We start from the raw sequence: 23,210 nt of genomic DNA on the forward strand, positions 1-23,210 counted from the left end.
GGCTCTAGAAATCAAAGATCAAAGGCAATTATCTTCTAAAAATGTTTATTTTTATCAGTTATTTACATCCATAGAAGGAATTAATCCCAAAGGAAAAGTGAGTTTGTAGAGTTGTCATATTTCTGTGACATTTCAAAGCCTGAGGGGTGGGTACTGTATATAGGAACGATTCTTTCAGAATAATCTTCCCTACTGAGGGACACCAATTGAGAACTTCATTTCCTTGCCCAAGGTAAGTTACCATAAGCTACCAGTTCTTCCATTCCTTCTCTTACCTCTTAAGAGATGACTTTAAGGTATTAATTAGGCAATGACTTTGCTCACCATTCATACTATTTTGTTTGTTTGTTTGTTGTTTTTTTTGGCACCGGGAATCAAACTCAGGACCTTGCACTTGCGAGGCAGGCACCGGAACCATTGAGCTAAATCCCCAGCCCAATAGTATTTTAAATAGAACTTGTTTTATGAAAATGCTCCAAACATGGTATTGGAAAGTCTGAGCCAGTGTGCTATATTGTATCTTAAAAAGTAGAGCTATTGTGTGCCTGGTGTGGTGGTGCACAACTGTAGTCCTAGCAGTCTGGGAGACTAAGGCAGGAAGATTGCAAATTTCAGTCCAGCCTGGGTAATCTAGTAAAACTGTGACTTTAAAGAAATTTTTAAAGGGCATGGGATGTAGCTCAGTGCAAAGGCCCAGGGTTCATTCCCTGAAACTGAAACAAAAACAAAATTATTGGGAATAGGAATGTAGCTCAGTGCTTGTCTAGCATGCATGAGGCCCAGGTTCTAGCCCCAGCACATACACACCAGAAAAACAAAAACAAAACAAACACAAAAAACCCAAGGTATTTTCTTATAATAATCCTTTATGTTGATGAAAGAAGAAAGTTTGGCAGGTAATTTCACACAAGAATTAAAAAGCACAGTTGAAGAGATTATTTGATATCCTAGTGGTACTCTTTTTATAAGACATTCTTCCCATTATTATGTTAGCCTTTTTTTCCCATGAGAGTATTTTGGCCCTGGCTTATTATCTGGGCACATTATGGTCAAAATTTCAGATAATTCTGCAGTGATTACACTGTTTTTGTAAATGGTGCTGTTTCCTGTTTCTTTTTGTTCCAACTGGCCAAGCTCATTACCCTGTGTTTGTGCTTTACTAACTTTTGGCAAGTGGGATACAATTTAAAACTTGCTGTGTGTGTACAGATAAGAAAATTCTAAGAAGTTTCATTAAAACCCATTCCCATTTTTACTGTGTGAGAAACAGAACCAGCACAAATTCTGAAGCCCTCAATTTTCAGGCCTAAGAAACCTGGTCAGTTCTCTCATCCACTGCAGAGACCCGCTCTAAAACCCCTCTGACAGATTTAGGTATTGTCCCCATGAGGGGATCGGGATCCCCTTTACAGTGTGGGGAGGGCAGGCTGCTCACTCCATGGGCTTCAGCAGCTGTAATAGTTAAAAAGTAAAAAATTACAAAGCCCACATGCCCATACTCCCAGCACTCTGGGAGACCAAGGAAGCATTTTTAGAATATGTAAGTGATAAAATATCAAATATCACAGTGAAAACTTAAAATCATCATGTTTATTGTTCTTGGCTGGGTTACACGCTGTCGGACAGGCATGGCTTGGCCCTGTGGTGTAACACAGATGCACTCACCGCTGCTCCTTATGTAGCATGCTTCCAGACCTCAGAGCAGCTCACCTGTGTCCTTCTCAACCGATAACCAGCACCAGTCATCACTGTACAAGGCTTTAGCTGGGACAGTCCCTTCTTTGGTGTGGACAGCAGAGGCACTTTGGCTTCTCCAGGTCCTTTCCGGTGCCGCTGTCAGTGGACTGTGAGTTTATCTTTCGCGCAGCAGGCACCTCGGCCTTGCACAGTTGGCACTAAGCGAGCTAAGTGCTCAGGGTGCTGCCTGTCCTTCGCAGGCTGCTTACTGGCTCCCCTGGCCTCCATCCAACAGGGTGTGACCACTATCCCTTCCTAGTTGCAACAACCAGAAATGTCTCCAGACCTTGCCGGATGTCTCCTAGGGGCAAAAGCACCACAGCAAGAGCCACTGTTTAAGGCCCTGCCTCCTGCCTGGCTCTCACTGTGCCGTGTATTTGTACAGCCCCAGCTTTCTTTTCCGGGAAGCAGTTCCCACCTGTGTATCCAGCCTTGCCTTGCCAAACCTAACCTAATGACGGGACCTTGGACTTTTGCCATTACTTTTTATACCTCTAGTCCAGTTCTGAAACAGATTACTTGTAGCTTCTCTTTAACACACCAGCCCTCCCTGTCCACTTTGTGTTATTGACACATGCGTCTCTGTCCCCATGACTGGGAGATACTGAATAGCAGGGTGAGGTGAGAGTCCCTCCACTTCATGTTACCCTGCAGAAAGGTGGGCAGCCAGCTCTCCTCCTGTGGAGTCTGCTCACCGTGTTGTTGAAGTGCAGCTATCACACCATCCTGTCAAAAAAGGGAAAGCCATTTTTAAGGAGCCAGTGCTAGCGAGCTGATCGAAGATTCTTTCCCAGCCACTCAGACATTATGTATTAATTCCTTCTAGAATCTACTCAATACCTACCACTTACAATTCCATTTAAACATGTTTTTGCTATTTTTCCCTATGATTTTTAGGGTTACCTCAAAACATTGGAGTACTGTTAAGTTCCTTCAGTACTGTGGAATACAACTCAGGAGGCCCAGACACCTGGTTTCATTAATGGTCCCAAGTTCTCTTTTTTTTTTTTTTGGTACTGGGGATCGAACTCAGGTCATTGCGCCTGCATAGCAGGCGGCAAAACCACCAAGCTAAATCCCCGGCCCAAGGTCCCAAGTTCTTATTTGTAACTTATTATCTATTTCAGGCTTTAGTATTCTTGTAATAATTATTTTTAGTCCTCTTTTCAAACCTGAATTACTGAACTGCTTAGCAGACATTTATTGAGCATCTACTATATGCAGGGATTGGCCAGGCTCTGGGGATGGCAGTGGAAAGACCCAAGTCCTTGCCTCCCTTGAGCTTCTAGTCAGGTGGATCTACCTTGTCTTCATCCAGGGAGGGGGAGAGGGCAAGGAAAATGGATGGGCACTAACTGTAGCCACCTGTGCCTAATTACGTATCTGACATAAATTATCTTAATTAATTCTTATAAAAACTATATAGGTAGAAATTGTTACTCCTCCCACAAAAAGAAATTCTTCCTTTAAAAAGTCTGGTTTCTGTCTGGACAATTTAAATTCAAAAACCTATTACTGAGGCATTTCCTTCTATGGTGCAAGAAACAGGATTGAAGGCACAGCTGAGAAGATCAGGAAAAGCCACTCAGTTTTGCCGATTTTACCTTTGTGCCTTTGTAATGGTGCTTTTATTTCAGTTATAACAGACATAGAGGCAGCTAGCTATATGGAATCTGGATGATTAGGTGATCTTTTAAAACACACTCGTAATGAAAGCACATCCAGACACATGACCAGATTTTTACTGGGCTGCTGTCTCTCTCCAGGAGGAAGAGGAAGGGTCAGAAGATGATGGCAGTGCAAAGCCAGACGTCACAGTCACTCTGAAGACAGATTTCAGTGCACGATGCTTTCTGGACCAATTTGAAGATGATGCTGATGGGTTTATTTCCCCAATGGATGACAAAATACCATCAAAATGCAGCCAGGACACGGGGCTTTCAAATCTCCATGCCGCTTCAATGTATGTCATTTTACTAGGGGTGCTGAAATGGTTCAGTAAAAATGGCTTTCATAACCTGAGCGTTTGTATTCAAATAAATGACCGAAAAAACATTAGTAACTTACTTACCTGGGGTGAGGGTGTGTGAAGAAAACGGTGATTTAAAAGAAAAATTTTCTGGTTCAGACTTCGGTGCTTCCGAAGTCTTTTTCAATCTTGCTTAAACACTAGAAGGTCTCTATGAATGGCCCTGTGCTTCTGTACACCACAGCTCATCACCTAACACACACTGAGCATGGATGTCATCCCTTCCTGTTAGAGAAAAATACCACAGAGCACAGTGGCTGAGCATTCACAAAGAGTGGAAGCCCCAGCACCCTATCACTGGCATATTTGGGCTTTCAAGAGAGAAAACACCTACTCCTGCTGACCTTCAGTGCCCGAGACGGTTTATGTGTTCACTTGCTTCTCCCTTTCTCCACAGACCTTACCAAGTTGCATATTCATTACATTCATAACAATTCAGATTTAACTTTAATTTTCTTGAAATTTTTTTCTGCTTCTTAGACCTGAACTCTTGGAACACCTTCAGGAAATGAGGGAAGAAAAGAAAAGGATTCGGAAGAAACTTCGTGACTTTGAAGACAATTTCTTCAGACAGAACGGAAGGTAGTGTATGTTTCCCTGCCTCCACCCCGTCCCCACTCACCGCACACTGCAGCCCTTTGTGTGCTCGGATCTGTGGAATGCCAGTGCAAACTCTTCTGCCCTCCTGTATCCTGGTCCCTGGGCTTGTGTGCAGGGACCCTGAGATGTTGGCGGTGAGACGATGAGATTTGCTTCTTGGATGAGGTCCAAGACCAATGCAGATTCAGCTGGTATTCATAACCCTAACATGTCACATCAGATCCCTGGCCAAAACAAGCAGCCTGGAGCTGAATTTCAAGTTGACAGCACTTTTTTTTTTTTTTTAAGAAACCAGAAGGAGAAATAAGGGAAAAGAGGCTTTAAATCTTCACTGATTTTTAAGCTTGTTTTAAAAATAAAGGGGGGGGATGTGGCTCAGTGGTAGAGTGTTTGCCTGAAATGCATGAGGCCCTGGCTTCCATCACTAGCCCCACAAACGAACAGACCAAAAAAAACCCAGATGATAGTTGCCCTGGCAGAATAAAAAAATACAGACGCAGTCTGCAAAGAAGTGGTCTTTCATGTTTACAAGTGACTACGCTGAATGTCTTACTCAGTCACAGCAGGAGCCCGAGGCTAGATCTGCATCTCTTACTTTGGAGTTAGGACTTATCATTTTAAATTGGTTTTATGATAGTCAAATTAAACTAGAGTTTTCCTTGTACATCTTCAAGTTCAGGGAAATAAAAGCACCATAAAAACCAACTTTGGTATTTAAAATGTGTTGGATTACAGCTTAGTTCAATTACTTCTTAAATTTATTTTTAGCATTTCTGATTTGGATCTGTTCTATAATGACTATCTCAATATTTATACATTTTATACCTGTTAGCTTTTCATTTTCCACATGTTGTAAGAGTTCCCCAAATAATAATATCCAAAGATAATCAAGATTAATAATTTGCTGCCCAACCTCTTTCAGGCATATTTTTGGCTTGTCTTTATCTCCTTCAGTTTTCATGTGATTGTTATAGATTATGTATAGTATCCTATATATGAAGAACTATATATAATTAGGTAACATGTACAAGCTTTTTTTTAATGTATAAGTATTGGAATTTAACTTCATCAAAAATTTTTGAACTGGAAGGACCTACAATGTCCTAAGATCTGGCTCCATGTCACATCTGAGGAGAGAGAGTCCCTCAGCATGGTGACTCGGTGACTGGGTGGCTGGTACTCTGATTCCCAGGCCCTGGTCCTTGCTCTCAGCCGAGGGCCACCTGGAATCCTTTCCTAGAACAAGGCAGAGCATGAGTAAAATCAGTTGAGTTTTAGTTTGTTAAACACATTAAACTCCATGCTATTGCTACTTGCCCACAGATGCTCTGTAATAAAAAGGAAGCTCTGGTGCTGAGGACTGTGTGCGTTTCCCAGTGAAGCAGCAGCACTGTGCCCTCTCTGGTGTCATCATGTGTCTAGAGTGTGACTGTAACACCCTCGCACCTAGCTGCTGTTGGGTACGTTAGATCATGGGTATGAAGTACTTAGTACAGTGTTTGACCCCTAACAAGCTCTAAATACTTGGTATATAAAAATTTGCGTGCAAAATTGGACATTTAACTATAAAGGCTGATTAGTATGTGATACAACTGCTAAATTCCAAGAGCAATTTTATAAGTGGCAATATTAACTATCTGTTCTTGACAAACCCGTCAGCTGTGTGTGCCAACTGATAATTAGAAATTTAATGGTTTATTAGGTGAAATATGTAAAAATGAGAAAGCTTCAAGTACAAATAAGGGGTTCAGTTCATATGAATGCTTAACATGAAATCATACTTAAGAGAATTTCTTCATTTCTTAGGCCTTCTATAAGATGCTAGGTTAACTATTAACTCAGGCTTGTGGTGCCTTCAGGGGAAAACTTCCACTGCTGTCTAAATCCAGTCCTATCTTGGCGTCAGGCGACACTTGTCCATGCTGACTCTACAGGTTGATGAACTCCAGTCTCCATATGATGAACAGTATCATGTAGGAGAAACAGGAAATAGTCTTCAGTCCCCTTTTCCTTTGTTTCCATTAGAAATGTCCAGAAGGAAGACCGCACTCCAATGACTGAAGAATACAATGAATACAAGCACATAAAAGCGAAGCTGAGGCTCTTGGAGGTGCTCATCAGCAAGAGAGACACTGACTCCAAGTCCATGTAAGGGCCAGCCCAGCCTGGCAAGGGACTGTCAGGTATAGAGAGGATTTACTGTTCTCCCGGTAAAGAGCAGCTCTGGAAGGTAGCCTTGGAGCTAGCCGTGCCCAGCATGCAGCCCTTCTGCCTCCAACCCCATTTCCATCGCCCGCCTTAGAAACTGCTTACCCAGAAGAAGTGTGACCTGACTGCAGAATTTCATAATGGGAAAGCCAAGATTGCTGCACACATGCACACTCACTGTAACAGGAGCTTCACTAACACTAGCAGTGATGAGTCACTACATTAGACACACTCATCCAGAGAATATGTCCTGTTCTTCCCTGGATAACTGAGAAACATGAGACCATTCTTGGTCTGTGATGAAAACAAGCTCAGGACCTTACTCTGCAGAGCGAACTTGCAATTGAGGGCCATGCTCTCCCTGGACCCCATTGTGACCATGCATTGGAGCCCTATTTGCTGCTTTGGCCATTCTAGTGTCCTTTCCACAGAGCTGCGCCTCCTCCACGCATCTGAGCAGATTTCCCCTTCACCTCTCAGGTATATGGAAGCTGCTGCTGCCCACAATGGCAGTGCAACCATCTATTTGAGAGTGTGTTTCTTCAGGACTTCCTGAGCTGACAAAGTGCTTCAATCCCCAATGAGGACGGGATGATCTGCAGAGGACAGAGGGATTGCAGCAGCAGCCATATCAGTGCTGATTTTAAAAGCAGGTAACAGGTGAAGAGCCTGCAGACTGTTTCCTGAACAGTAACTGCACTTTAGCAGTCTCCGATTTTAACATCCAACACTAAATAAGGCCAGCATGCCTATATGATAGCTTGTCTGGTTTTGGCCCTAGCCAAACATCAAGTCTTAATTCTAAGCTTAAACGCTGTGGATCATGGGAGAGGAAGCCTGGGTCTTCAGCCTCCTGAATACTTAACCAGATTTTAATTTTTTAAAAAAATAAATCTGCACTAAAATCCCCAGATAGGTAATTGTAGGCCTCAGAGCTATAAGCAGAATCTTGTAGCTCAAGGCAGAATCTAAGTCAAACTATTTTCAAGATCATATATAGAAAGAAAAAAACAATGGTATGTGGCCAATTTTAATTCTAATTTTTTCAAAGACTGTTACAAAGCTGTCTATATTAGACATTTTGGAGGGACCAGGGAATTTAAGACAACAAATCATTTATCTTTTCGGTGTGCTTGATGTCATCTTGTGATTTGTTCTTCACCTTCTGTGTCTGCCCTGAGGAAAGTGGGGTCGGGTCTGCCTTTGTTTTTGAGGCAGAGCCCAGCATGGCTGGTGGACAAGACAGTGCCCAGCAGGCTGCACCTCTTGAAGACAATGTTGTGGGATGGACAGGACAGCAGGGATGCCCTCCTCTGTTGGAAAGTTGACTTCCTAAAGGGTACAGTTTTAATAAAAAGAAAAGGAAGAGTGTAAAACTGTACTGACCTTGTCAGTTGTAAAACTGGGTCTTGAGAAACACCTGGTGGACTGGATACAACAGCAGTCTAGTGTGGACAAGAGGGAGCAGCTCTGTCAGTTGAAAGCTATTTAACTGGAGCGTGGGGGAAATGAATGCTTTGAGTTGCCTCTCAGTCATACAGACACAGGAGCTGTGTGTTAGAAATGCCCCTGGTTTAAATCTACACACTTAAAGATGGTACAGAATTCTACAAATTGAAATGTACATGAAAATATAGTTTGATATTCTTTGCTCTACTGTTTACATTGCCGATTGCTATAATTTCAAGGAGTTATAAATAAAATGATGCACTTTAGGATGTTTTCTATTTTTTGAAATCTGAACATGAATCGTGCACATGACCAAAAATTGTATTTTTTAAGAAACACGTCTAGTCTGTCCTTTTAAAGTACTTGTTCTCTTTAAAAAGCTATGATATAAATCAAATCATTACCAGTTAACTTTTAAAGCACAGTCTGAGTGTTGTTTTGAAAAACTATAATATAAATTTTTTTAAAAAGCTACATATAGGTGAGAAGTTACTAGATGTTTTAAAATCTGTTGTTTCTGCCAAAAGTAAATTCAAAGATATATTCAGGAATCCCCTTTCAAATTTGTATGAAATTTGTTTCAATAAAAGAAACATCAAGTTATAGAAAAAAAATGGTGTATGAAGTGTTTTCCTTTGCAATTTCTAACCTACATTCTTTATAGAATGGAACCCAAATGGTGTGGGGGGATCTATGTTTATTCCAGGTCATTTTTGAAGGCATGTTACTCAGCGGTTTCTGGCTCTGCCAGAAATGCCAAGGCGAATCTGTTTCCACAGCAACCATTTCTGCAGCTCAGCATCCCCAGGCCCTGGAGGCCAGTGTAATTGGCTTCACACAGACCGAATGCTCTGGGTTGGAGTTGTTCCTCCACTCTCTTGGGAACATGTGTGTTTATTAGCACATGCCAACAAAATAAATGTCAAGGGTTATTTAATAACAATGATAAGTAAAGGTAAAGCATGAGTAAACTTGGTTATATGATCATAAGAATTAGAGTTGGCAAAGCCTTATAATTTTACTAAGCACTTGCTTTTATAATGTTCAGTCTTGAGTAAACTTTGAAATAGGTGTTTATATTTGGCATGGTATATCATTACTGTATTTCATCTTGGAATCATATTGTTTGGACTTCACTTTATAATTCACTTTCTAAGACAGGGCGGTGCAATGTTTAGGGTAAGGTCCAATTTAGACCTTGTTTTAAGACAAGAAGTTTGTCCTTTGTTGCTAGAAGAGAGACAAGACAACCTCCTCAATCCCCCAACTCAGGAAAGACCAAAACATGTTTCAAACCGGATGACTGATTTTTTAAAATTACTAGTTAATGTGCATTGTGAGCCATTATATAAGATTTCTTCCCCGTGGTTTGAAGTCAGAGATTATTATTTATTGCTAAGAGCAGAGACCAGCTGATGGCTCTGCAGCTCTGGGTCTGCTTTGTCTCCGGGTTGGGGGGGGCGGCTAGCAGGGTGTCTGCTCCCAGATGTGACATTTCTAACCAGGACAAATGCCTCTGGGCTGTGCCTGTATCATAAATACAGCATTAAGATGTCCCCAGGCCAGCAGTCTTGGAGCCCCTAAGGACTGAGCATTTGTGAATGTGGCTGAGCTCGGAATTCCTTCTAAGGTGAACACTTGGATATATATTATCAGCATAAGGGAACAGTCATGATGCCAATTAAGTTGGTTCTGTCTGGAGGCTGCCTAGCTTTCAGGAAACAGAACTGGGCCCAGGAGCCAAAATTGCAACCGATTTATAAGGAAAATCATATTTTAAAATTTGTTGTTTTAAAGATATTTAAAATGTAATGAAGATGCCCTTCTCCTGCTTTTGGTGGTATACAGTTGTACACCATAAACTGTTAACTGCTGCGTGAAAAGATGGTTGTTATCTAAATTGTTTTGCCTTCAGAAGGATTCTTCTGACACACAGCTTCCTGGATTCTTTTTTCCTAAGTGGGAAAAGGTTTCAGTGCCAAGATCAGTGCCTCTGTGATGTTCTTTTTCAGTATCCACTTGTTTAAAGCAACAGAGGGGGACAAACCTGCACCCTACATGAAGTGCCATTCCCCCAATGCCCATGTGGTAGGTGGAAACCACATTGTGATTTCCTTTCACTCCGCCCCCCACACACACTTGATCCTCAAAATGTAAACGACTGACTAAACATACTTTCAAATGTTTCTCTATTCACACTGGTACTATTACAGGCGGTGGCACACTCCAAGCAGGAGGAAGACTTGCATGTCTGACACTGCACCATGGCACAGCCACTTCCTCAGGCAGGTTGTACTCCTGTACTCCTCTACCATGATCCCTTACAGCAGATGCACATACATAGACTAAGACCAAAAATACAGATAAGCACAAGTGTGTGTGCGAAAGGAAGTCTATGTACATTCACAATTCCTATCTTTAGCAAGTTGCAGTGATTTCTCTATGGAATCTCATTTGGCCTGGAATGGGATGGGCCCAGTCATGTATAACTCAAGAAAATGGGTGGCAGATCGAAGTCTCCATCTAAAAGCACCTATACTGTGAAAATCACCAGGAATCGATACGTTTTAGCTAAGCAATATGGGCCCACTGTAATGTTTACATAAAATGTAAGCAGAGACCACTTGAAATGACCAATGTCCTTTTTTAAAACTGTAAGTGTAATTTTAAGAATTAGTATATTTTTGTACATGAATATTTTGTATGATCCTAAAAATATAAAATATTTTTAACTGTACAAGCTCTGAAATTTAGGACAGTGTCAGGACTATATGATTGAACTGCCTGTGGCCCGGCCTTTCCTTGAGGAATCCTGCACTGGCTCCCAGAGCCCCGAAAAAGCCTCCTGAGGATTATGTTTTGGTTCTGTCTCCAGGGAGGGAGGGCACTGGAAGGTGAAGCAAACTGGGTACACATTAGGCATGTCCATGTCATGGCCAGAAAAATAGGCTGTGCTCTATGCTCAGCAGCCTTTCATTTATAAAAGGGGTGGGGAGGGCTGGAGGGGTGCAGAAACAAAGGCATTAAAGCAAAATTTTCAAATACTCAGGCCATTGGAGGTGAATGACATTAGGCATTTACTATTCTGGAACAAGGCCACCAGACACCTGAGTGCAGAGTGCCCCATGTTAGGTGAAGGGAGCACCTTACCCTCTGAGTTGCTCATCACAGGCCAGGCCCAGTGTGAAGAACCTGTGAGTGCTTGTGCAGCAAGCCTCGAACAGTACCAAGAGGTGGGTGCAGGAGCCCCACCTGACCATGGGAGACAGGCACAGGTGTCCTTCAAACTACAGATGCTAAGCATACTCCCAAGTGTCTTCAAAAAAAAATTAAGGGTTGCAGTAGGAACCTTGTCCTTGTGTTGAAACCAGGACACAGACCAGTCCAGCATCATGGTACAAAGACACAGTAGCATTAACATGCTATTCAATACCTTCCTGCCAAAACTGCAACTCATCTGGAAACGTTTAAGTTTTGTAACACTGGGGTCCAAAGAAAATTCAGCAGAAGTAGCAGGCAGCATTTAGAGACCCTCGATTTTCTTACTTTTTAAAATGCATATGGGGGGATTGAACCCAGGGCCTTTCCACTGAGCCACATCTCCAGCCTTCTAAATTTTTTTTTTAGTTTGATACAGGGTCTCACTAAATGGCTAAGTTGCCAGGCCGAGTTTGAACTTGTGATCCTCTTGCATCAGCCTCTCAAAGACTGCTGGGATTATAGGCGTGCACCACTATACCCAGCTCCTTCAATATTTTGATGTTGCCTCTTTTGAGGAACCAGAAAGTTACAAGCCCAAGTAAAGCTAAATTTTACAGCCTCAAACAAAGCCTAATGGAACACCAAAGTCATCCCACCTACATCATGTTTTTGCTTCTAGTCCTCTAATAATTTGCAAACCAGAATGGGAATTTCAGAACAGGACTTACACACCAGAGGAGGGAGCAGATTGGGGGAAGAGTCGCAGAACTCTCTCAATGGCCTCATTATTACCTATTCTATAAACGGATGCTGAATTTGTAAGACAAAATGTATCAGATTTACCCCTAAGCCAGGTCAGCTCACCAAGGCTGTATATACAGAGTAGAAATTCATATTTAGTAAAAGCCAAAAGTCAAACTTCCCAAATGCATTTTTAGAATCCTGGCTGGCAGGCAGACAAATAGGGCTTGGCAGGAGCTAGAGTTGTTGACAGCTTGCTTCTCACTTTTCCTCTCCAGCAACAAGGCTTGTACCACAAGGGTGACCGCGTCATGCAGCAGCTGCCCAGGGAACACAGCCCAGTGTGAATTGCTGCCAAGAACCAAGTCTCTGAGACCACTCAGTTCCCCATTTTGGCCTATGTGTGTACAAATTATATTACTATGAGTTCTGAAGTTCATAATCTTTTACATGTTTGAATGTAATTTCTGAAAAGATATGCAGAAAACTTTTATGCTTCTGGTTCTGCAGTTTTGAGACCTCTTCCTAAGACATTTTGATACATTGTCAATTGTTACTTTCGAAGAATTTAAAATTGCTGAACAAGATTAAACTCAACATATTTTCCATACACCAATAATGGACTAGGTGAGATAGAAATCAGGAAGACAATTCCATTCACAATAGCTTTAAAAAAAAATACCTGGGGCTCAATCTAACCAAGGAGGTAAAAATGTCCACATTGAAAATTTCAAAACACTGAAGAAAAAAATTGAAGACACAAGAAGATGGAAAAACCTCCAATGTTCATGGGTTACCAGAATTAATGTTAAAATGGCCATATTGCCAAAAGTGATCTTCAGATTCAATGCAATCCCATCAAAATTCCAAAAAATATTCTTCACAGAACTAGGAAAAAAGAATCCTAAAATTTATATAGAAATACAAAAGATCAAGAATACCCAAAGCAATCCTAAGCAGAAAGAGCAAGTCTGGAGGCATCACAATATCCCATTTCAAATTATCCTAAGCCACGGTGAAAAAAAAAAATGGTACTGGCACAAAAATAAACACACAGATCAATGGGATCAAACAGAGGACACAGAAACCCACGCAACTATAGCCACTTGATTCTGGACAAGGGGACCAAAAACATACTCTGGAGAAAATACAGTCTCTTTAACAAATGGTGCTGGGAAAACTGGCTATCTATATATAAGATTGAAACTAGATCCCTGTCTCTCACCCTGGTAAGGATGCGGTGAGGGGTCAAGAAGGAACTCTGTTATACTGCTGTTAGGAATATGTTAGCATCACCACTATAGAAATTGGTGTGGAGCCACCTTAAAAAACAATAGAACTACCATATGGCCAAGCTATACCACTCATTGGTATATACCGGAAGTCAGAATACTATAGGAATACTGGCATACCTGTATTTATTGAGGCACAATAGCCAAGATACAGAACCAGCTTCAGTACCCATCAACAAATAAATGAATAAAGACAGTGAGAATAACACACACACGCTAGAGTGTTATTCAGCCATAAAGAAGAATAGAGTTATGTCATTTGCAGGAAAATGAAAATCATATTTAGCAAAATAAGCCAGACTCAGAGAGAGAAGTACCACGCTTCCCTAATATGTAGAAACTAAAAGTGATGACAAGAAAGTATGAAGGCAACTATTATTAGACAAGAAGAAAATAAGGAGGAGGGAGAAGAGTATAAGAGAGTAATAGGAGGATATATATAAAAGTTGTATCATCCAAAAAACATGTTGACATGAATTGAGCTGAATAGGTGTCCACTGTATTCCATTAAGCAAAATGGCAGGTTACAAAACAGCATTGCCAGTTTTATTTTCAAAAATGCATTAATGTATATTGAGAGACATCAAGAAGTCATCTAGAATAGTGTTAACTGTTTTACTGTCTCCAGTAGTGAGATACTGAGTACATTTTTCTTTTAAATGTTTCTAAGCAGAGGAAATTAAGAATTATTGTATGTGAGGTGACAGATGTTAACTAGCTTAATTGTGGTAATCATTTCACCACGATATGTATCTCAAAATATGTTGTACACCCTCAATAAAAAAATGTTTTTTAAAAATTTAGGCACAGGGAAGGAAAGGAGAGGAACAGGAGCAGAGAGCAAGGTCTCTCACCCTTGCATATGCATGTGAACAAGTATCTGGAATCTTGGGGTGCATTTGTAGCTCTGGTGGGACCTCACACGAATGTCTTTCTGATATTCTCCATGCTGCTAGTGCAAGGAGCGTGCAGACTACACGCTGGGTGTTTGTAGAAGTGAACACTTTCACCAGTTGATCTAGCATCTTAAATTGACAGAGAAGCACACCTGACAGCACCCACCAGAACAAATACGGCTTGATGCTTGAGGGGCTCTCTCTAGACAGATAGCCCAGCTGTATGTCCTGGGCTCATTACTTACCTTCCTAAGGCCTCTTTCTGTGGAAAATGGGAATAATCATAGCACCTACCTGATACGATCATTTTGGGAATTTACATGGACGACTATGAAATGATCACATAGTAAATCCTTCACAGAAAACAGTGCTGGTATTGAGGTAACGATTCTTCTCTTGAAGTCCGGCAACAATACCTTTGGAATCACTGCAAAAAAGGAACTGTAGTTCCCAGTATTCCCCAACCATCACCCTCTGATTTGTTTGTGTAAGTCAGAAGCAGAATATGCTTCCAGCACGTTAAGCACAAATTAGTGCTAGAAGGATGAACCACCTTTCATGGGAACACTAACCCAGTCTCTTGTGGAAAAGGTAAGATAAATTGTGACTATTGATGTGCTCAAGCAAATCTCATCAAAACCCATGTGCTGTGTTCTCAGAAGTATTAACACTTGCTTAATTCCTTTCCTGACAGAACAGGACAAACCCTTTTAAGTCTGCTTCTCCCCAAAACATTTTGGGAAGTCCAAATCTGCTCAGACATGTAAAAAAGAACAAACTGAGATAGCAACAGAGCCTAATGTGGAAATGCCCAAGTTCTGTGGAATGAAGGAACAGAATAACCTTTGGATGGATTTCTAGGTCATTTCAGTGTCCTGCAATTTCTGTCTCAGGGTGTATTTTTAACAACTAAAAACTAAATGTAACTTTGGGAGGAAAGCTGCTCCCATTTTGGCATGCTCCTAATGAGTAGAGGAAACTTTATCAGAACCCCTGGTGGAGACTGAGGCTGGGAAAGTACCTGGGGCCTCCATACCCTCATTAACCTACAGAGGCTGAGGGTGCCACTGCTGGGCCACAGCAGGGCAAGCTTTCATTTCAAATGACTTTCACAGTGGCACTGAATGAGGCTTTGTCCCCCTCCCCCCATTGCCCAAGGTACAGATGCAGGGCTCTTCTAAATACTCTGCCAATGACTTAAACTTGAGGGTCCTTGTACTAGGTTCACAAACATCTGAGCTCCTGAGAATGCTCAGACATAAAAGGTCAAAAGACCCATTTTTAACAAGAAGAAACTGGCTCTAGCAGACCAGCACCCTGAGACCATGAGCCAGTACCCAGCTGGCACTTAGTGTTGACTTTAGCCCTGAAGAGCACTGCCCTTGGATGATTCAGTGGGGAAATTGGGCTATTTCTGAATCTGTTCTTAGCATTTCCTTTTTTTTTTTTTTTTTTAAAGAAAAGGTGCCTATGAAAAGACTAATCTGGTTTAGCACTTAGCTGCATTTGAGGGGTGTGCGTGTGTGTGTGTGTTTAATTCATAAACTTCTCAGGAAGTTCAACACCCGTGGGGACAAAATCAATAATTATTATAAATTGTATCTAACTCTCATGGGATTAGGCTGAGGAAAACCAGCTTTTAAAAGATCTGAAGACCATATGATTTGTGCACCCTGCCAAGCCTCCAGCCACTCAGGTTGTGGGGTGGGGCTGACATCTGAACTAATTTTTTTGGTGCTACACATAAGTAAGGTGTATACACTCCATTATTTTGAAAGGAAATAAAGCACTAAAGCTTGGACTGGCTACTCCATAGGAGCAGCTGTTATTAATGAGGAGCCAAAAAGTATGACCATACTGGGGTAGACGTTTTCACCAGCATCTACCCATCTATGCATATACTAGATTGCTGCACACAAGTAAAGGGCATGACAGAGGTTAACCCAAACCTATGTCTGGTTCCATGAGGACACACAGCTTCTAACTGCATCGGGGTCAGGGTTAGCAGACCAAAGCAGAGTGTTGGGACCAACATCTGCCATTCTCTGCTCCATGTAATCCTGTTCCCCAGCATAAGGCTGTAGGTGAAGCCATGGATGACCAGGTCATGCACAAAAGCATCTTAAAACTAGAGACACTCACAAATCAGAAGACTTAACTCCAGCAATTCTGCTATTAGTAAAGGCAACATGAGCACTGTGCTTGTAGACATTTTAGAGACTTAACTGTAAAATTGCTTGGTTCCATTTTAATGGCCAAAGAAAACTTATGACAACCAAGAGTTAAATTTTTCAATAAAAGGAAATGATGAAATTCTGCAGAGTAGCTTTTATTGAAATTTTTTTAACCTATGCTTGTCCCTGACAAAATATTCAATTTACTGGGCATCATCTCAAATCTGTTTTCCTATTCTATCATATGCTCTCCTTTGACCCACCTTTCCTGTCTCCCGTTAACTATTTGACTACCAATCCCAAACTATGGTTCTGGGAGAAATTAACTGATACTAAGCTACCCTTATTCTCCCCCCTCAAAAATATCTCCTAGAAGATAGGACAATGAGTGGAAAAGTAACTCTGGTTATATATACCCTATTTCCCTCCTAGAAATTCATAGTTATCTAAAAAGTTTTGCAATAAAGTTTAACATAACATTTCTTGAAAACTCAGAGATAGCCAAACTTATATAAATACAAACCTCCTCCTCCTTCTCATAAAAGGTGTTTTCCCATAGGAAATGCTGCCTTTTGCCAACATCTGAAACCTGAAGGTCAGCAATTCCTGCTTCTGAGAACACTAAACAGTTTGCCAAGGTCCAATGGTCTTCCAGGACCCAAGGGGTGGCCAGACAACCTACCAGTCCTAAGAGGACCTTCCCTGTACCCTGTGTGGGGAGACTGTACTGCACAATGCCCAGGGGCAGTGCAGAGGGCACAGGATACCTGCACACCTGTCAGCAGACAGGGTCCACAGAGGTCACCCCAAAAAGGAGGTGGAGAGTTCAACTCACTCCACCCATGGAGTAGGCTACAGGTTCACTGACTTCTGTCACAGAAAAAGAATTTCAGGACCCATCAGTGAGAGGTCCAAAATGAATGATCTAGGATGTGTATTCCTAGGGTCTGTCAGGCTCTTGGTAGGGTAGGTTAGACTGCAACTGTATGCATATATTTCAAGTTTAGATTTAGGGTATCCAAGTTTAGATTTAGTGCTATCTCCATGGGGAGGGAAGTCTGTAGAATTTGTAAATCTACAGTATCTATTAGAGGAAAGATGCAGGCTTAATTTACAGGTAGAAAGCACGGGCTCAATTTATAGACTTAGTGTATCTTTAAGACTTAGCCTTTTTTTTTTAGTTTCCTGGAAGAGAAAAAAGGCATTGTAACAGAGAGTAACTTTTGTGTCCTGAAGCTGTGGTTTTTCTTAAACATACAATTTTTTAAATTACAATTTTTCTTGTCTCCTTTATACCATCCTTATTTCTTCTACCCTACCTAACTCCCAGGTCTGACCAAAGGCAAAGCCTTGAATCCCAATACATAACTAAAATCCTGTTGAGCTGAATGCAATGTGAGATCCTGAATCAGACCTTGGAAAAAGACATCAGTAGAAAAATTGGTAAAAATCTAGTTTGGAATTTAGTTAACAGTAATCTCCCTATATTGGTTCTTTAGTTTTGATAAATGTACCATAGTGACATGTCGACATAAAAACTTTATTTTTAGTACTTTCCTATAAACCTGAAATTATTCAAAAATCAAAAATTTTAAGTGTTTTCTAAAAAAGAAATATTCTACAAAGAAAATCAGCTGATACACATGAAGCTCATCCATCTCTGTTTTGTAAAGGGGCCTGACAAGTACTGACTAGGTTTTTATCTCACAGGTCTGGCACTGGAAAGTCCAAGGCCAAGGGCTGGCAGTGTCTAGTGAGGACCTGCTTTCTCACGGATTGTAACTTCTCACTGTGTCCCCAGAGGGGCAAGGCACCTCTTTGGGAGTGTGTTCCTGAGGAGGCTAATTCCACTCATAAGGGCTCTGCCTGATCACCAAATCCAATCACTTCCCAAACCCCTATGTCCTAATGTCACCATGGGAGTCAGGCTTCACACACTCTGACCATAGCAGTACCCACTGGCATGCTGGGCAGGATGAAGAGGAACTGTTCTACCAGTGCAAGGCCATAAGTGTACCTGGGCCCCTATCTCTAAATGTCAATGGAGGCCCCCAGTCAGTGACCCTCTGCTGCACTTGAGACCCGGTGCAGATGACAGGAGACCTGCACGCCTCATCATTACTGAACTGTGCACCACAGTGAAACACAAAACTCACTGTGATGTCTTTGTGTGCTCAGCGAAGTCACTTGTGGCATCACAGTGTTCCTTTTTATTGACCACTGTGGAGCCTCAGTCAAATGTACTGCCCCAACCTAGTAGCTGGGTATAGTACTACAGGTTATGGTCAAGTCCAGGGCCCACCACTTTGTGATAATGAACAAGTTATGTTCAGGTAAAAAACTGGAATAACAGTGATGACCATAATTATTGCGGCTCATTATGTGCTAGGCATAGAAATGTACTTTCCATGAATTCATTTAATCTTTGTAACAGTTCCATGAGGTATGTAATATTTCTGTCCCCTTCTTGAACGGAAGAAAATGAAGTACAGAGAGATTAGCAAAACTTCCCAAGACCACACAGGTAATAAATGGCAGAGCCAGAAGGGCTGTGGTGGCAACTAAACTGGAGAGTAGATTGTAAATATTGACACAGGACCTGGCACACAGCACACAATCAATGCAAGTTATTACTACTAAAATCAGAATCTTAGTATCCATTTCTGTGCATTAATCTTAGACAAAACATAATTTTCTTACCTTCGTGGCAGAAAAGCCCAAACAATGGTCTTCTCTGGTTCAGCATCAAATTATGACAAGATGGTCCCAAGATAAGGTTATCCACTGTTATCATAATTTCTGCAAGTCTGTTTTCATAGAGATTGGCAAAATTTTTTTCTGTAAAAGACTAGATATAAATATGCTAGTTTTGGTAGGTCAGATAGTCTTTATATTTTTAATATTTTTCAACCCTTTTAAAACTGTAAACTGTAACAAAGGCGTTAGTTTGCCAGCCCTTAATTCCTATAATTACCAGTAGAATACTAGACAAGTCATCAGAGGACTTTCACATGGGATGGGTAGAACTATCAGAATTTGCTAAATTGCCTAGTTACACTTTCACTGAACCCTACCTACCAAAACAAAATTGCCAAAGGACTTCCTTAAATTGCTAAGTGATCTGGCCAGTGAAGGGCTATCCAAAGGTTCACAGGGGTAAAAGTATGTCCAGAAATGTATTTGTGGGAAATCTAGAATATCCAGAAAAGTAGAATGTTCTAAAGCAACAAGTGATGAAAGGGGGAAAAAGGAAACTACTCCAGAAAAATGTGTTTTAGGAGCAGTACAGAATTTCATTCATATAACACTTATAAGTATTTATTAGGGGTCTCTATGTGCAGGTTCTATTGTCAGTAATGGAATTCTAGAACTTTATGGCTCAAAGGAACCTTAAAAAGTATCTGGTCCAATCTCTTTATTGCATGGATAAGTATTCTGAGGCCCCCAAGTTATTTAAGGTAACATGGCTATTTTTAAACAAAATTAAGAATGAGATTTCTTTGCTCTTCAACCTTCGGGTTATGTAAATTATTTATTTATGTAGGTTTGTTGAAGAGCTTATTATTAGAAAGCTACAGTTCTCTTTACTACTTTTTACCACCTATTAATCTGGCAGAACAATACATCAACTTGTTTTACAAATGTATTGAAGGTACTCAGCTGTGTTCCACTCACTTACGACATTTGTAAGTGGCAAATGACTTTCATTATGTGAACAAGTCTGATTCATCTTTATTTTCTCTTCTCTCCTGCCCATCTGCTGTTTTCTAATTCCACTACAGCCACCATCACTGCTTTGGGTTCCTGTCTTTCTGTTTCAGTCCTTCCCATTCCAATTCCTCCAAATATATACTATTACACATTTTCCTTCTTAAAGCCAGACTCTAGCCATATCACCTCACCTTCTGAATTCCTGAACAAATCCTATTCACTAAAGCCCAGCCTGGTTCTTCACATCCAAATTATCTTCTGTCCCCCCAGGCTTATTTGCAATTATTCCGTTTTCTCTGATGCTCCCTTCAAACTGCTCCAGACTCTTCCCTAATTATCCTCACCTGAGCCTTGGCTAAGGCCACTCTCTTCTCTAGAAAATGCTTTTGTACTCAGCACAACTGTGGGAAACCCCATCCTTCTCCATGCTAATTCCCCCACTTTCCTCTCCACTTCTGTAGCACTTGGGTCTACCTTCTTACTGCAGAAACCAAATTTGACCTTCTAATAGATTGTCTGGGTAAATGACCTAATGCTTCCACTGAAAGCAAGCTGTCCATTCTGCAAATACAATTAGAAACAGTTTTAAGTTAAAACATCAAATTTATTGCATAATACTGAACTATATGCACACACATATAAAATAAACATTTCATATAACAGTATATCTTTTTTAATCTTGTATTTATAAAGACTGAAAAACTACCAATTTAGCAATTGGAGTAAGTTTTAAAAACAAAAAGAAAAAGCAAAAATCTACAATCCTTCATTGAGATTTGATGCTGTATCACGGTTCATAAATACTTCATTTATATAAATAAATCTTTTCTCCAGTACTAGGAATTTAAAATTAGGCTTCATGGGTTCCTTAATCAAGTAGAATTTTCTCATCCCATGATGAAGAGCACTGAATATGTCATTTTTGAGATTTTATATATATATATATATATATTTGATTTAAACACAATCCCCATTGAAATCCCACTGTAAACAAACATTTCAAATGTGATAAACAAAAATTGCATGACAAAGAATATCCATAGGTCTTAACAATTAGAGAAGAAGAAAAAAATATAAGTCAAAAATTTTGCAATTTAAATAAAAATAACAAAACAGATATCATGCATCTAGTAGAGAAGACAGAAGATTTAAGTAAAAGGATAGGAAGAAGAGGGAAGGAAGGAAAAGTAAGGTAAGGGAGGAGGGAAGGAATGAGAAAGTGGTAGAGGACATAAAGTGATAAAGGGATAAGAAATGGATTATTTCTACTTTTCTTGGGCAATATAGACTTAAAAAAATTAATGCAACTTGCTCCAAAAGCGAGGTAACAGAAGAAGTGAGAGGCCTACCAGTTCACATTACTGACAAAGGAACATGGCTGAGCAACAAAACAAAATTAAGCTCAAGTACAACCCTAAACTGTTCTGCATATCTGTAAGGAGCAGAAGCTGAGCACAGCCATCAAAAGGTTGCTACTCCCTTAAGTATTTTTATTTATTTATTTTTGGTACTGGTGTGGAAGGAACCCAGGGCCTTGTGCATGCTAGGCAAGTGCTCTACTCCTCAGCTCCATCTCCAGTGCTTTTTAATAATTTTATGACAAGATCTCACTAAACTGCCTAGAATGCCTCAAACTTGTGATTCACCTGCCTCAGCCTCCCACGCAGGCTGAGAAGTAGCTTGAGATCACTGCCACACACCTCCATACCTAGTTAAAAACTTTTTTCTCTTTCAGGAAGATTTTCTCAGAGTCTCCCTGAAACTCTCAAGGGCTCTGCCCATGCTCAGCTTTCTGAAATTGGGACCTTCTGATGTAGTCCTTTCCTCCTTTTGGTTAGTGTAGGGCTACAAGAAGCCAGGGAATTTCCAAGGCTGTAGAGAAAGGAGATGTTTTGCATGCACAGGTAAGAAGGGATAGAGCAGTCAAAATCATTCTTGTAGAGGAATGAGAAGTTAGAAGGACAAGAAAGCGTTGTGAGGAAAGATCAAGGCTAAGAAAGACGTTTGGGAAAAGCTTAAGAAGCTACTGCCATTTTATCCAGCAGAGTGCAACACATTCACAGGTGCAACAAACACTGTGTAGTTGTTTTAAAACAAAAATAAAACAAAATCAAAACCACCTCCCATACCAAAGCCAATATCATCCCATCCCCAACCCCTGATTTCCAAAAAAGGTTAACTACTTACAACCCCAGAAACACATGAACTAGGTTCAGGATTCAAAAGTCCCAACCCACATAAGACAGTAAAAAAATAGAAATAACTCCCCATGATTTTCTGTATAGACCTCAGTGTGGACACTGAGGAAGGAAGGGACACGGAGGACAAGCTGGGGAGCCTCAGGCCAAACTAAACCCCTCATAGTTGTCAAGAGCCTGGGTTAGCCGTGCACTCAGAATTTCTTTGCTGCTGTACTTGGGGAGGTCGAGAAGGTTGTAGCAAGTGTGAGCCACGGGCAAATACTCCTCCCCACTGGCTGTGGACTGGATGACAATCTGCAGGCTGGCCATACCATAGATGGGAATCCGGTCACTGCCAGTCAGAAACACTGTAGGGAAAAGGAGACTGCATTAATAGCTATGCAAACAGGAGCTGATCTCAGAGGTCCTCCTGGTGACAGAGAGGAAGACATGACACCTTGTGGCTCACAGGGGAAGTACAATGCTAATATGCATCCAGTGGAAGGAGGACAGATGCTCCGAAATGGCCTCAAGTAAAAATGGCCTCAATCAAATGTACACCCTCATGAACTTTTTGAGCTTTCACGAAATCAGAGAGAAAGAAATTATTGACATGGAAAAGGAGGAGCTGCCTTTAGGGAAACCAGGAAAAAGACCAAATCTCTGTGACTTCCAGGTCCCTTACTTAAGATATCTAGGATCTGGACCACCTTGGCCCCTGCGTTTCCCTTTAGGATCCATGTGCTCTCCTCTCCCTGGCTCTCTTTTTTATAAACCAGAAGAGCTGACCCAGACTTTACATCAGGCATTTCACTCTTGCAACATGCACCGGTAACTTGACAAAGAAAAAGCCCCCATAAACGAGAGACAGAGATAGCTGTTATTTCCCCATTTCCTACTGCTGGGCAACTCTCATACCTAAACTGCTGTAAAATGCTGTAACGAAATCGTTAGTTAAGAGGTACTTTTAAATAAGTTGACACTATGGTATA

The 23,210-nt window shown here is 41.0% G+C and overlaps 2 protein-coding genes across 17 annotated transcripts in view; one reads left to right on the forward strand and one right to left on the reverse strand.

Annotated features, from left to right (window-relative positions):
- The window catches only part of Fam13a (family with sequence similarity 13 member A), a 324,922-nt gene extending 317,000 nt beyond the window's left edge, over positions 1-7,922 (forward strand). For all 10 annotated transcript variants that reach the window (XM_021261074.2, XM_021261071.2, XM_021261073.2 and 7 more), the window contains 3 exons: positions 3,504-3,700; positions 4,247-4,348; positions 6,392-7,922. In XM_021261074.2, coding sequence (XP_021116733.2) covers positions 3,504-3,700; positions 4,247-4,348; positions 6,392-6,518 — 426 coding nt within the window. In that variant the 3' untranslated portion in view covers positions 6,519-7,922. The remainder of the gene's footprint in view (positions 1-3,503; positions 3,701-4,246; positions 4,349-6,391) is intronic.
- Herc3 (HECT and RLD domain containing E3 ubiquitin protein ligase 3) overlaps positions 3,693-23,210 on the reverse strand; it is a 176,249-nt gene continuing 156,731 nt past the window's right edge. For 4 of the 7 annotated variants that reach the window (XM_021261066.2, XM_004848064.4, XM_021261065.2 and 1 more), the window contains one exon: positions 3,693-22,586. In XM_021261066.2, coding sequence (XP_021116725.2) covers positions 22,378-22,586 — 209 coding nt within the window. In that variant the 3' untranslated portion in view covers positions 3,693-22,377. The remainder of the gene's footprint in view (positions 22,587-23,210) is intronic. The other 3 variants (XR_015452864.1, XR_015452863.1, XR_002396187.2) reach the window with 3 other exon arrangements.

This window comes from Heterocephalus glaber, unplaced genomic scaffold, assembly GCF_053883595.1.
Source record: "Heterocephalus glaber isolate CG9 unplaced genomic scaffold, H.glaber_assembly_v1.0 deba00001454, whole genome shotgun sequence".
NCBI classification, from domain to species: Eukaryota; Metazoa; Chordata; class Mammalia; order Rodentia; family Bathyergidae; genus Heterocephalus; species Heterocephalus glaber.